Below are 13815 nucleotides of genomic sequence, written 5' to 3'. Positions count from 1 at the left end.
GGCTGCTCGAAAAGGTAGGCGAAGGGCCATCCGCTCACGGTCCCGCTGTGGAGGTTAACGAGATGGCTTTACAGAAAGTCACAGCTACGCGTACACGAAACTACGTCGAGTAGTTCCAGTTATTTCTACTGATTCCATCATTTATTTTTAAAACCGACGGCGTGAATGATTTTCAGAGTTAGCGTAAGCAGCCCAGAGTGCAGCCAGGAGACCGCGGTGCACAGCTGCTGTAAGCAAAAGTGCTGTGCCCAGCACCAGGAACTTTCCGGCGCTAATAAAGGTGTTAAGGGCGACGTCTCAGGCGTGTGCTTCGACTTCCTCTGTGTCACTACCACACACAACCTTCGAAAGGTTGGAGAGTTTTTTTTTCTTTTTTTTTTTCGTCGTGGTGTTTGCTTGCTCAGCTAGGTTTTGGGAAGCCAGGTTAGTACCGTGTCCCTCACGGGCACAAAGTGACTAATTTCTGGGTGTCTGCTGGAGGAAAGCACCTGCTCCGCCAAGGCAGCGAGCTCCGGGGGCCGGCGGCTGCTTCTGCCTTGTCCCTCGGGGGTCGCTCAGTCGTTTCGGAAGGTGAAGCGGTGCTGTCCCCCCGGCCGGCTGGCTGCAGAGCCGTGCTGCAGCACCCTGTCGAGCACGGCCCCGCGGCCGCCCAGCCGCAGCCGCTGCCGCACAAAGATGCGGGCGTCGGGAATCCGCCGAGCCTGGAATACGGCGTGCGGGGGGCGGCTGGGGGTGGAGCGGGGCGAGCTCCCCTCGCCCTGCCCAGCCGGGGGGTCCCCCGGCAGCCCCCGGCCGCCCCCGCTGCCGTCCCGCCTGGCGCCGCTCCCCGCCGGCCCTCGATGGCTGGCAGGCGACGGCGGCCTCCGCAGGAGGGGGGCCGGGGGACCTCGCCTACCCCTTCCATATTTAACCATTACCTAAATCCGAGGGGAAATGAGCAAACCTCCAGGCATGGGGCTTTAGGTATTTTCAGCGCTGTTGGGCGTATTTATCCCGAAAGAGTTTTCCACAACAAGTTATTTCTAGGCTAGGGGAGGTCTCCGGTGCCCAGGCCCTGCCTTAGCCCTGATTACGCGCGGGGGGCGTCTGCCGCCAGCCGCGGGGCCGAGCGGGGCGATGCTGCCCGCAGCCGGCTCGGCTGGGCTCCGCTCGGCGGGGCCGGGGCCGGGGCCGGGGCCGGCTCCTCCATCCCCTGCCCTCTGCCTGTGCCTGCGCCGAGTCAATCTGTGTTTTGAATCTGTGACTTGTTCTCGTTGCGGAAGTCGAAGGGGATCCAAGAATAGTTCAGATAGATGTGTGTAATTTCTAGAGCAGAACCCCGAGAGAACTGAAACGCCCCATTCCAGTGACACTTTGATGTCACTTCAGCGGGCCCTGTGAGGTGGAATACGGTAAGACATTTTCATTTAAGGAAAAATGAGAGAGAGAGGAGGGGGAACGGTGCTGATTTGTGAGGCTTTGGCTTTTTTTTTTAAGCTTTTTTTTTTTTTTTTCAGAAGCTCCTAACGCTCAGGAAGTGGAATTTGTGGTTTAGGGGGCTGAGCTCTGAAGGAGTTGAGAGAAGACAGAAAAAAAAAAACAACACACCAAAAACCAACCCAACTCAAGCACCATCGCTCCTTAAAGGGAGGCTAAATTTAAAGTCACCCAAACGAGCAGGCTGCGGCGCAACCCCCCACCTGTGCAGCCCGGCTCCCGTCGCCCCTCCAGATGGGTAAGCGCTCCTGATTCCCTCGCCGGGTGGCAATGCCCCCTCTGCCCAGCTCGCCCCCGGCCCCCGGCCTCGCCTCAGCGGCTCGGGGAGGCTCCGACCTCGCGCCCCACCAGCGGCGGCCGTTGGCGGGCGCGGGCCCCGCGCGCTGCCCTCAGGCCAACGGCCGCCGGGAGGGGCGCGGCGGGCTCCGTCGGGCAGGTGGGCCCGGGCCTCGCCTTCCCACGGGCCCCGGCCTTGGGCTCTCGGAGGGAGGAGCGCCGCGACGGGGCGGCAGCACGCGGCGGAGCGGCCCCGCCGCACCGAGCGCCCCCCCGGTCCCCCCGATGGCTGCCGTTAGTGCCGGGGGGGCGCGGCGTGCCGGGGCCACTTTGATCTCTCGCCCCCCGCCCCGCTCAAGGATGAACGGCGGCGCAGGTGGGTCCGGGCAGCGCCGCTCCCACCCGCTCGCCCGGCGCCGTGCCCGGGGGCGGCGCCTCCCAGCCCTGCCCCCGTCGGCTGCCGGGGGCCAGCGCGGGTCGCCTCGTGCGGGGCAGCTCCGGGGCGGGGGGGACCGGCCCCTTCCCTTCGCTCTCTCGCAGCTCGAGGAGCTGAGTAAAGGCCTGCGAGTTCTCGGAAAGAGCCCGACGGACGCGACCTAACGCGGCTCTTTGCCAAGGCCGAAGCGCTGGCCGGTTCGGTTCGCCCCGCAGAAGCCGGCTGAGGCGGCCCCGCTCCCGTCCCCCCGGCTCCCGGCGGGGCCCCCCGGCCACGTCTCTGAGTGCCCGCAGCTGCGAGGCGTCGCGCCGCCGGCAGCCGCGGGCCTCGGGTCCCATTCCGCTTTGTTCGTTTTCACGTTATTGCGCTCGGCGCCGGGGGCTGAATCAGTCCCTCCGACGGCAGGGAGCGCCGCAGCCGTCGGGGTTGGCGGCGGTTTTGTACCAACCCTCCCGGCCCGGGTCCTGCCGGTCGCGGCGGCCGCCCCGCGCTGCCCGGCCCCTCAGGGGCTGCTGGGGACGGACGGGGCGGCCCGGGGAGGGCGTGCGGCTGGCGCCGCTCCTGCTTTAGCCGTTGGGACGGCCGCCGGTGCTCCCGCTGAAGCTCGGGAGAGGCCCCTTGGCGGGGGGGGCGGGGGCGGCAGCCGCAGCCACCTGCGCGCCGCCACCTGCGCGCCGCCCGCCGGCGAGCGGCGCCCCCGGCTCTGAGCGGCGGGCTCGGCGCCTCCCCACAGGTCGCCTCCCCGCCGCCGCCGCCCCGCGGGAAGCTCGGGGGTGACGCTCGACGCCGCCGCCGTGCCCGGCCGCTCAGAGACGGAGCGCGGCCGCGACAGCACCCCACCATGCCGAGGTCCTTCCTGGTGAAGAGCAAGAAGGCGCACAGCTACCACCAGCCCCGCTCCGCCGACGAGGACTACAGCCTGCGGCTGGAGACGGTGCTGGCCCAGATCTGCGCAGGTAGGGGCTCCCTCGGCGGCACCGAGGGAGCGGAGGGGCTCAGGGCGGGGAAGGGAGGCGGCGGCCGGTTTGCCCCGCAGTGAGCAGCCCCTCGCCTCCCCTTCCCCGCAGACAGCAAGATCCCCGAGGGCACCGGGCTGTGCCGCACCGTCCTGCCCGACCCGGAGCCGTCCCAGCGCCGCTTCTCCCCGGAGTCCCACCTTACCGAGGCTGCCGATGGCACCTCCGAGTCAGCGCCCAGCTGCGAGGGCAGCGTCTGCGACAGGGTGTCAGAGTTCGAGGACTTCTGGAGGCCGCCCTCGCCCTCCGTCTCGCCAGGTAGGAGCGGGGCGAGCAGCGCTCGGCGTGGGGCCGGCTGCGTGCCGGTGCCGTGGGGCAGTGCCGCGGGTGGCTGGGCGCCGCCGTCGAAAACGAGTGGAAGGGACAGATTTGCCTTTCCCGCTCCTTTTCGTGTCCTCTCTCTTTCGGGGTGCTTTTCCAGCCCGTCTCCCACTGCTAAGGGAGTCGCGGGTTATGGTCAGGCTGTACGATAGTCGTGATACTACAGGGCGTTGTTTTTTCTTGTTGTTGTTTGTTTCTGATTAATTGGTAAAGGCAAGCCGGTTATGTTTGAAAGGTCCCAGCATTTTTCTACAGGGCCCTGGTACCCTGGTGCTTAACGGATAAATAGTTTTTAAGACAGTAAATGTTTGTATGTGGCTATTTGTATATCTGTAGTAAACAGCGTTGGCTTTGTATTCCTGCTAGACGTTTTCCCATACTCTCTTTGAGTTTTTTTCTTGTCTCTTGTCTATAAAAAGGATCTCTCCCTCTCTCTCTTTCTCTTCTCTCTTTTTTTTTCTTCTCTAAAAACGCATTCGTAAAAACCAGATGAAAATAATGGCAGTCAGATTTAAACACCCCAAATCCAGGAAACTCACACTTATGGCTGCAGCGCCTGTCTCTAGCTCCCTCATCCTGCCTTTGATGTGGTTGGAGCAGTGGGAGATGCTGTCCCCAACCTGGCGTGAATACTTATCTCGTTTAAAAATAAAACGTTGACATTTTATAACAAAAATATGTATATATAAACCCCACATTTTTATTGCTTTGGTTAAAAATTGATGTCTGAAAAAAGAACAATTTCTATCTTAGCAAAGGAAAAACTGTCTCAGCTTTACAAAATGACAGCAGACGCCAGCAAACGAATACTTCGTCCTGTTTCCCCACTGATTGTCCTGCTTCATCTTTTTAGCGTCCTTGCATATCGACGGCTGATTGTAATGATGGGTAGTTGCATTTTTAAAGCCCCTGCCCCTTTCAAAAGTTTTAAAGCCCTTTGAGGGGACATTCAAAATGTTCATGAGTACAGTATTGTTACAGCCAGCCGCGGGACGGTTTCGGTTTGTGCAAATGACAAACTGGACCAAAAGCAGGAATGCAACAGCCTGTCTTTTGCTAATATTTCTTCACAAAGCATAACAATGTGTAATTTTTATTCTAACGAATTGGTCCCACTCCTCATTCCCCAAATAATTATGATTCCTTGATAGGAAACAGACCGTTCTCACAAGATGTCTAAAAGACAGACATAAAATGGAGCAGCCGTTTCCCAGGGCTGCTCTGCCTTTGCCTCCTCCTCACTGATTTCTTCCCGTGCTGTGGGATTCATTAGCTCCCTGCCCCCCATCCAGTTACCTGGGAAAGGTACCTCTACAAAATGCATCCCCAGATCAAGATTTTTCAGAGGAGGGGCTCAGTCTCAGACTGTATGATCGCATTCACAGGGGACAAGGGAAGGTACAGGACTCCCAGTCCTGGCACGAAAAGCCTTCATTAAAGGAACCTCAGTGTGTTGGGAGAGGTGCTGTTATGTTAAGGATTGAGGCAGCGGCAGCAGGATTCGATAGGCGGGCTTCCTCCCTCTCCTCCCTCCGAATCCCTGCCCTGGTCACATTCAGTCCGAAGCTAGAATTTGTGCCTAGGTCACTTCTGCAGGATGTGCTGGTGAGATTCTGGATTTTTATGATTGTGTTTGCCTGGGTGGGGCACAGTTTCTGTGCTTCCACAGGCAGGTCAGATGTGAAATGATGTTTCTAAATCACGCTTCGGGCAGGTGCAGTGAGCAGTACCGTCACCCCCTCATCCGCAGCAGTGAACATGGATGCAGACTGCACTTCGATGTGCAGTGAAAGCCTGACTTCAGGTCTGTCTTTGCATGCAGTGCTGCTGATCCAAGTGAGCAGACAGAGGCACAACACAGTACCTTTACACCGTTGCTGGCATTCTACATACATTGTCTCCATCAGTGCAAATCACTTTGTTATTTAACCTCGCTTTCCATGTGTGTCTGTAATCACGTTTGCATATCCAGAAAGTGCCTGATAACTCTGTGCAGCAGTATATTGGTATTGTCTGATGAGCCAATTGATGTTAGAGTCTTGGAGGGAACCATTTACTGGGTATAACAGCGTTGTCATTCCATTGTCACTGTGGTATATTTTGGTCTGTGGAGGTGGACCTTTGAGTCTTTCTTTCTGTGTGTATCAATCAGTTCCCAGCCGTTTCAGGTTGAGTTTGCCTTGCCTTCAAAAAAGGAACATTGATGTTTCTTCTCCCAGCGGCTGCACAGAATTGCTAGGAAGAGGAGGGAGAGTCTGTCAGTCCCTCCCTGATCACCCTGTGGAGGGCTAGGTGGCAGAAGCAGAGGAGAGGCAGACACAGCAATGTCTTTTGCCTTGCAGTGTAGCAGAGCAGGGTTTGACGCTGGATGTGGGGCTTGGGTGACTTGAGCTTGCCCTTGGGAAGTGTAGTGTGAGTGGCTCCCCTGCACTTGTGCTTGCGAGGTCTCCAAAGCATGTGAGGTGATGGAAGGAACATTGCACGCAAACTGATCTGCGGTGCAACGTTTACATGTCCAGTGTTGCCAATTCCGAGGGCTCAAAAATCAGGTCAGCCTTCCCTCCCCTCTCTCTCAACAGACTGGCATAGAGATCAAGATTGTAAGTAATACCTTATGGATATTCAATTCTGGTGTTGAAATATTGAGGGTCTACGTTTTCGTGCTTTTCTTTACAGTCTGGACTAGTAGTTGACTTCAAGGGGAAAAAATTAGTTACAACAAGAACAAGCAAACAAAAGGAAAGCTGAGGGCCTGATGAAATCATGCAGTTTCAAGAGCTGGGGCTTTAAGATAGTTTTGAATCTTGTGATAAAATCGTGAGAGATGGCAACACTGAAACTGGTTGCAAAGACACAAAGATAGATGATGTGACGCTGACCACAACTTTGCAGTCAGTGCAGAACAGGAAAAATCATGCTCAGCACCATGTCAGCTAATTTGATTTCATCTCTCTGTTCAAATGTCCCAGTTGGTATGTGTGCATATATTTCCAACCGAAAGACTAGTAATTTCAATGGCAGAACTTGAGGCTGTTAACATATGAAACTATATAAAAGAAGGAAAACAGGTCAATCAAAACTCGATTTTTGACTTATTTTCACTCCCTTCTGTAACCCTCAGTGACCATCAGCCTACCTAAATGGGTAGGCTAACACACCATGCCTCTCTTCCCTATCCCACCCCGGGTTATCTTGATTTGCTGAAGGCTGTTAAAGCCGTGGGATCTGCCAAGCTGACAGGAATGACAAAAGTCAAGCAATTGTGAGTGTGCACATTTTTGCTTAGGGGAAATTGTTCTGATAGCCCAATTGGGATGCCAATATCTCTGTGAAGGCATCAGCACTTGAACAGTTAATTTGTTCATCTTTTCCTTGTTTCGCTAACTCATTTGTCCAGTGGAAACATTTGACTCTCCCAGCGCTGCTGACTCTTGTGATGAAGAGTGAAAGCAGAGCACCTCGGGCGTTAATCACCATCTCTGGCAGACACAGCTGGGGTCTGGTACCCGTGTTCCCTGCCCAACTGTGCTTTCCTCTGCGCAAGGCACCCTGAGCATTTGTGCCGTTAGACACTGATCTCAGAGGCTGTGTTCCTGCCATTGCATCAGTCTCTGCTAAAGCCCCCACCAAGTGTGATTCATCTTGTGCCTACTGTCTTGGTCAGATGTTGTTGCCAAAGGTGAGGCTGTTACAGCCAGCTGAAGCCATCTGAGCTTGTCCTGGTGGAAGATAGCTTTGATTATGGTTGATAGGAAAATCTCTTTGTCTCTTCAATTTTTAATGCAGTCTATACCAGTGATTTTCATAATGTGTTTATGAACTCAATGTTTTGGGTGGACTCAGTTTCTTTACTCAGAGGAATCTGAAACAACCATGATTTTATTTCAGATTTTTTTCCTTTTTTTTTTTTTTTTTTGAAAAAGTGAGACATGATATTCAAGCACCTCAGAAGGAAGCTGTTCTTTGTTTCGATTATGCTGTAGTTAGTACAGTTGCAGGCAGTTGTTACATGAAGTTGAGAGACTAGATTTGGACATGAAATTGCACAAGAAACAATTTTTAGTTCTGTTGAACAGGTAAATCTTAGCACGCTTGCTTCTTTTGGCACCTCTATAATGTTATTTTTATAACATGGGTGGGTGCAATCTACATCAGAACTTACATATTTGGACCGTCAGCTGTGATGCTCAGCCTGGGATATAATACATATACTTTTCTGAGGAGATGCAGATAAAACCAAAGGAAGTTGAAGACCGAGTTGTTTAGTATCTCAACAGTCAGATCAGTGTCTATGCACCTGGGCACCCAAAGATGGAGGCAGACAAAACTGGTGCTTGCTTTAAATAATTTGGCTTGGGCAGCAGGTGAGGAGTTAGCACTGGAAGCAATATAAAATGCCCTCCCACGGGGGGTGAAAGGCCAGCTCTAATGTACAGTACAGGGGTCTGGCTCTGCCACAAGCCTGGGTGCTGAGCCAATTCTGCTCCACAACGGAGGCTGGACTGTGAAACGCACTAATTCCCATGCCCTTGTGTTTCCACAGCCTCGGAGCAATCTGTGTGTCCATCCCTGGATGAAGCACCCCCCTTCTCAATGCCCTTCAAACCGTATGCGTGGAGCAGCCTGGGGGGCTCCGAGCTGAGGCACCTCGTGCAAAGCTACAGGCCCTGCCCGACACTGGAGCGAACCTCAGCCTTGGGGCTCTTCTGCGAGCGCGGCTCTGAGCCTGCCCTCTATGGTGCGGAGTGTAGCTCTTCCCTCGGACTTTACGGTGACTTCGGCTCCCCAGGCCCAGGGCTGTTTGAGCGGCCTCCAGCAGCAGCACCTGGACTCTATGCCGAGACGCAGCCTGGGCTGCAGCAGGAGAAGGGGCCTGGCGGCATCAAAGTGGAGTCAGACCTCTTGTGCCGCCCATTGCTCATCAGCACTGGCTCTTACAAGTGTGTCAAGTGCAGCAAGGTAGGGACCTTTTTCTCCCACTCTGGCTTGACTCTTTTCCAGCCCCTTCTCCCTGGCTAGCCTGACCCTGTACGCTCACTCCCCTTCAGGTCTTCTCCACGCCGCATGGCCTTGAGGTACATGTGCGCCGCTCACACAGTGGCACAAGGCCCTTTGCCTGTGACATGTGTGGCAAGACCTTCGGCCATGCAGTCAGCCTGGAGCAGCACAAGGCCGTGCACTCGCAGGTGAGAGCGGGGCGGGCAGCCAGGATGAAAGTTGGAGGGCCAGGGCCAGCTGCTTGCTTCAGCCAGCACTGGGCAGGCCATGAAGGCAATCACAGGGCAGTAGGTGGGCGTTGAAGCTGAGGAGAGGAAGAAAGTGTGGTAGGGCTGCAGTGGAGAGTTGTGGGTGAAGAGAATGGTAGCAGGCAGAGTAAAGGGTGGGCAGCTAGGGAGCAAAAGAAGAGTAGGAACAAATCAACAAATTAAAGAACACAGACTTTGTTTTCATTCCCCTGACTTCATATGTGTGTAATAAGCAAAGGTCTCTTTTGGCACTCCAGAAGTAAAAGATAATAAGTAATAAATTTTTACTCTCTGAGCTGTAAACTATAATGAGGGTGTGTACTTTTTTAACAGCTAAAGCAAGTCACCGTGCTTTCTTTTGACACAGCTCTCCTCATTCTCCTCCCCGTCCCCCCAAATAAGTGAATCTTCCTTTGTTTGCAGTCATTGTGTCTGTGCAGGGAACATCTGAGCGACCAGTCAGGTATATAGCACAGACTTCACCCGTCTCGACACCCTCTGAGTCACACACCAAAAGAATATGGTAGTTAATTTTGGTAGGAGGATTTGTAACATTTTCCACCTGCTGATACTGTGCCATATTTCCCCTTCACCCACTCACTTAACCTGGCAAATCTTCCTTCCTCAGATTGGGTTTGGGAGGATAGAGTTACAGCAGTGTTTGTTTGCTGACTGTCTTATTTACAGTTGCAGGAGTGTGCAACAGCAGAGCACACAATGAAGGGAAGTATCTCATCACCCATTAAATAATGTTGAAAAGAGCAGCACTGCATATTAAGTCCATGGAGGGGAGAACATTTCAGGGAGAGTGCATAAAAAGCCAAATATAATAAGGTGACTGTATGAAAGCATATCAGGAAGAGGGAGATAAAGGGTGGGAGAAAGAGATGGTGGAAGAAAGTGATAGAAATGCATGTGTGAGGGAAAGGAGAGAAAGACAGCAGTCTTAATGCATTTATTTTGATTTGTTAAAGTAGTAAGCCAGAAAGCTCTTTTCCCCGGTGCTCTAGGTACCTTTCACTTGAATTATAATGGAAGTAGAAATATGCAGTTAGTTGTTATGCTTACAGCAGAAATCAGCCTGCCATGGAGACTTCCCAGGAGAGCCACGCAGACCTTGGCACCCAGTCTCCCGTGTAGAGTGGAGAGGTGGCCTTCGAACAGGTCTGATGCTGTTGGTCTTCCCAGCAGAGCGATCATGTCTCAGGCCCACGTTGAAATGTGCTGGCGGACTCTGTCCAGCTGGGGCTGCTCCCACCTGGCCATTCCTGACAGCAGGAAGAGCTATTCAATTAAATTTTTGTGAAAAGTGGTGCAGAGCACTGAGAGAGGATACACTTAATCTTTTTTACCATGTGGTGCTGTCATGCCAGTTTTAGCATCTCCTCAGGCCAGTCCTGTTCTCTGGAGAAGTGGAAGTGCTTGCTAAGGCAGGAGGGGCAACACTGACGTGCTGCTGGCCAGTTTGTTACTGGTGGGTTCTCTGGCATGGTGTAACATGGGCATGTTTGGGCTCCTCTTTCTGCAGGAACGCAGCTTTGATTGTAAGATCTGTGGCAAGAGTTTTAAGAGATCTTCTACTCTGTCCACCCACCTGCTCATCCACTCAGACACACGGCCCTATCCCTGCCAGTATTGCGGGAAGAGGTTCCACCAGAAATCTGATATGAAGAAACACACCTTCATTCACACAGGTAAGCCCTGCAGGTGCTGCTGTTCAGCCCCAGCTGTAGGTGCAGGTCTCTGAAGAGATCTCTCTGCAGCAGCCTGTTCCTCCTTAGCTGGGACAGCACGTGCACCTCCCCATGCTTCTCACTGCCCTGCTGCGGTTCACACTATCTGAGTTCTACTTGTGCAAATGAGGGTGATTTGAATGTGGTTTCATGAACAGCAGCTGCAAAATAACCAAAATCCTCGCAATCCAATCAGTGTTCCCTTAATAGGATCCACCAATGTTTATTCAAAGTGCTTTTGTGTAAGATGATTTGTAGAGTATTATATTCATGTGGCCTTGATTTACAGCTGAGGTCCCTGGAAAATGATAAGGGAATTTGCAGCATCACTTTTTACAGGATCTACCAATTTATAATAGGAACAAGAGGAGTCTCCTCCTCTAGGTCAAACACTAAACTGGCAGTCCCAGGATCCAACTCTTAGACTAAATATTTGTTCAGAGATTGATTGTCTGCGCTTCTACCCGGACTTTCTGAGAAACGGCTGCAGTCTGATACAGAATGCAAGGAGAGGTGCAGAGTTCTCAAGTTTCACTGTTAGTAATAAACATGGAAACTAATAAAGTGCAGGTGAATCACCAAAGGCAATTGTTTTAAAAATATTGTTCAGTGAGAAGGCAGGTTTATCAGAGTTCTTTAAAAGTAAATCTTGCCTTTCAGACCCTCACTGATCACTTGAAGTAGAGGGAAATGAGTGATATGTGAGATACAGAAACATTTGTAGGCATAAAATAGTAGCTGTACTGGCCTAACCCAAAGTTTAGATGACCAAAATCCTGTTTCCTGAGAGTGGAATATCAGCAGATATCAAAGGTGAAGTATAAAAATGGCAAATATGTAGAAAGATGGCATTATATATAGTGCTGCCTGCTTGTGTTTTTTTCTAGATCACAAGCAGTGAAAAATAATTAATACTTAAAAAGATTCTCTACCAGGTGTCTGCTGGATGAAAATGAACTGATTGTGAAGAAAAGCAAAAAGTATTTCCGTAGTAACTTTTTCAAATGAGGCTTGATTAAGTGGAATTTCAGCCAAATTTTGAATTGGCCAAAAATGTTATTTGTATTATTATTCTGAGATCAGAAACTGTCCCTGGGCTTTCAAATTGCTGACATAAAACCAGCTCCTTAATAGAATCAGGAATCACTTTCATATGCAACATACACTTGTGAACTGCGCCTCCAGCACATTTTACACGTTTTTGTTTTTTCTAAGAATCTGATTTTCAAATGTACAAAGAGTGTTAGCTGCTCCAGCTGAAGTTAGTGAGCTCTGCAGGTGCAAAGTCACTCTGAAAATCAGGCTTGGTTTTGTGGTTGGGGTTCCCTTTTATCCGTTATTTGATAATAAACACTACGAAAACACATTGAGATCCTGCTCGCCTGGAGGCCAGCAGAGTTGTTCCACAGACCCCTCTGTGGGAGTAGTTCAGAGGATGAATTTATTCTCATTACCATTGTTTGCCTGCAGGAGAACTTCAGGGCTTGCTGAAGGTGACTGCTAGCATTTCAGGCTGGGAACTAGAGAAAGAGAGAAGAGCAGATCTTTGGGTGAACCCTGTCCCTCAGGGTTCACTCAACGGCCCTTGTATTCCCTTGGGGACAGGCCCCAGCTCATTGGTTTGGCTTAACAACCTCCATCTATTCCACTTGCATCCATGTTGATGCTATAATAATTGATACCAGGTAGTCATCATGAGCTGGGGTCTTTCCAGGAATTCCTGATGTTTCTAGGCCACAAAGCCAGTTGTGCTAAAGCCCCAGCTAATGCTTTGGGGCTCACAGTTGCATGATTTTAGGAGGAATGACTTTTTTTGGTAATCACACAGGAATCGCTTTGATTAGCTCTAAGGCCCAGAGTGCATTTCCTGTTTGCTCTGACCCTGTGTAAGCAGCATGTTGCCTCTTTCACACCCTCTCTCTACTGCCTTCTGCTTGCAGGTGAGAAACCTCACAAGTGTCAGGTGTGTGGAAAAGCCTTTAGTCAGAGCTCCAACCTCATCACCCACAGTCGGAAGCACACAGGCTTCAAGCCCTTTGGCTGTGATCTGTGTGGCAAAGGCTTCCAAAGAAAGGTGGATTTACGGAGACACCGGGAGACACAGCATGGCCTGAAATGAGCCCTGCAATAATGGAAAGCACCTACAACACTATGAGAACAGACTCCTTTGGATTCCCCGCTGGACCTGAGCCTTGTCTGTAGCACAAACCCTGGCATTACCTTTCTGACCAGGAGCTTGGAGATGAAAGAAGACAGGGACATGGCGCTGGCAGCTCAGCCTGCATGACTGAGAGTGGAAATCAAAGGCTGAGGTTTCTCTCTCTTCCCCTCTCTTTTTCTGAAATAACACTGGAAAATAAGCCTTTAGATATGAAGCCTGATTCTCCAAAGACGGATAAGCTACCAAATATCTGTAAGCTGGAAAGTATTTCTCCCATGGCCAAGATGAAAACCCTGATGTTTTCAATAGCTTGAATTACCATGCAGGGAAACATGGGTATAACAGTGTTTACATGGTAATCACAGAGCAGTCAGTAAATGGCATAGGGAGTGCTTGCCTTCATTGAGTTTCAGTGCTGAATAGCTTCACTCTTGGTTTCCTGTCAGGAAAGCCTGGAGGATCTGAACTGAAGTGTGCAGTTTGACATCTGGTTGTTTTTTAAGCTAAGGCACTAGCTTGGGCCTGATCCTGCTCTTAGTTATTCTGGTGTAAATCAGGAGTTGCGCTGACAGTTAGGAGGAGGCCCTTTCTATTCCTCCCAAAGCTGTCTCTGTGCCTAAGCAAGGCCTGGCTGTGTGAGTGTGTGTTTGAGGTATGGGGGTTACGTCTTGCTACATCCACTGGGGAAAAGGAAGTTTGTGAAAGACAACTGGAAAAACCAAAGCACAGAGTTATGCCTTATAACTGGAAACCCACCCAGCAACTGATCCTGATTCAGAAAGCAGGAGTGTAGGTGAGGCACAGACTTTCTGTCCAGAGCAATTGTTGGCTTCTGCACTCTGGGCTTGTTATAAATAACTGGAAAATAGCTACTCAATAGCATCATTTGTATATTTTGGTTTTTTGTTGTTTTTTAGTTTTTAAAGGGAAACTCACCTGAGGTGGGCAGGAATCATTATAAAAGTATAATTGACTGAATTTGCCTTAAATGACTCTGCATGTACCTCAGTTAAAAATGCTGTTTTTACTTTATTGCCAGGTTTGTAAATGTCTTTATTTAGGTTTTATGGAGTGTCTTATGTTTATTAGTACATATTTATTGGAACAATGTTTTAAATTAATAAAGTATTGAGGATCATCCAGAGTGATT

The 13815-nt window shown here is 51.2% G+C and overlaps 1 protein-coding gene across 1 annotated transcript; it reads left to right on the top strand.

Annotated features, from left to right (window-relative positions):
- Window positions 1-833: 833 nt before the first annotated feature.
- Window positions 834-13803, top strand: GFI1 (growth factor independent 1 transcriptional repressor). Its single transcript, XM_040566333.1, has 7 exons — window positions 834-1714; window positions 2922-3144; window positions 3256-3462; window positions 8069-8484; window positions 8574-8711; window positions 10300-10465; window positions 12445-13803. The coding sequence occupies exons 2-7, from the start codon at window positions 3030-3032 to the stop codon at window positions 12621-12623; spliced, it is 1221 nt and encodes a 406-aa protein (XP_040422267.1). The 5' UTR covers window positions 834-1714; window positions 2922-3029; the 3' UTR covers window positions 12624-13803.
- The last annotated feature ends 12 nt before the right edge of the window (window positions 13804-13815 follow it).

The sequence above is a fragment of the Cygnus olor genome, chromosome 8 (genome assembly GCF_009769625.2).
Source record: "Cygnus olor isolate bCygOlo1 chromosome 8, bCygOlo1.pri.v2, whole genome shotgun sequence".
NCBI lineage: Eukaryota > Metazoa > Chordata > Aves > Anseriformes > Anatidae > Cygnus > Cygnus olor.
Note: the sequence above shows the minus strand (reverse complement) of the source record. Positions and strands in the feature narration are given on the sequence as shown.

Bases quoted from the DNA above. Each gene is read 5' to 3' on its own strand.
- GFI1 (XM_040566333.1), top strand. From the start codon at position 3,030: ATGCCGAGGTCCTTCCTGGTGAAGAGCAAGAAGGCGCACAGCTACCAC. The intron at 8,485-8,573 runs GTAGGGACCTTT...ACTCCCCTTCAG, and splicing joins AGTGTGTCAAGTGCAGCAAG to GTCTTCTCCACGCCGCATGG. The intron at 8,712-10,299 runs GTGAGAGCGGGG...CTCTTTCTGCAG, and splicing joins ACAAGGCCGTGCACTCGCAG to GAACGCAGCTTTGATTGTAA.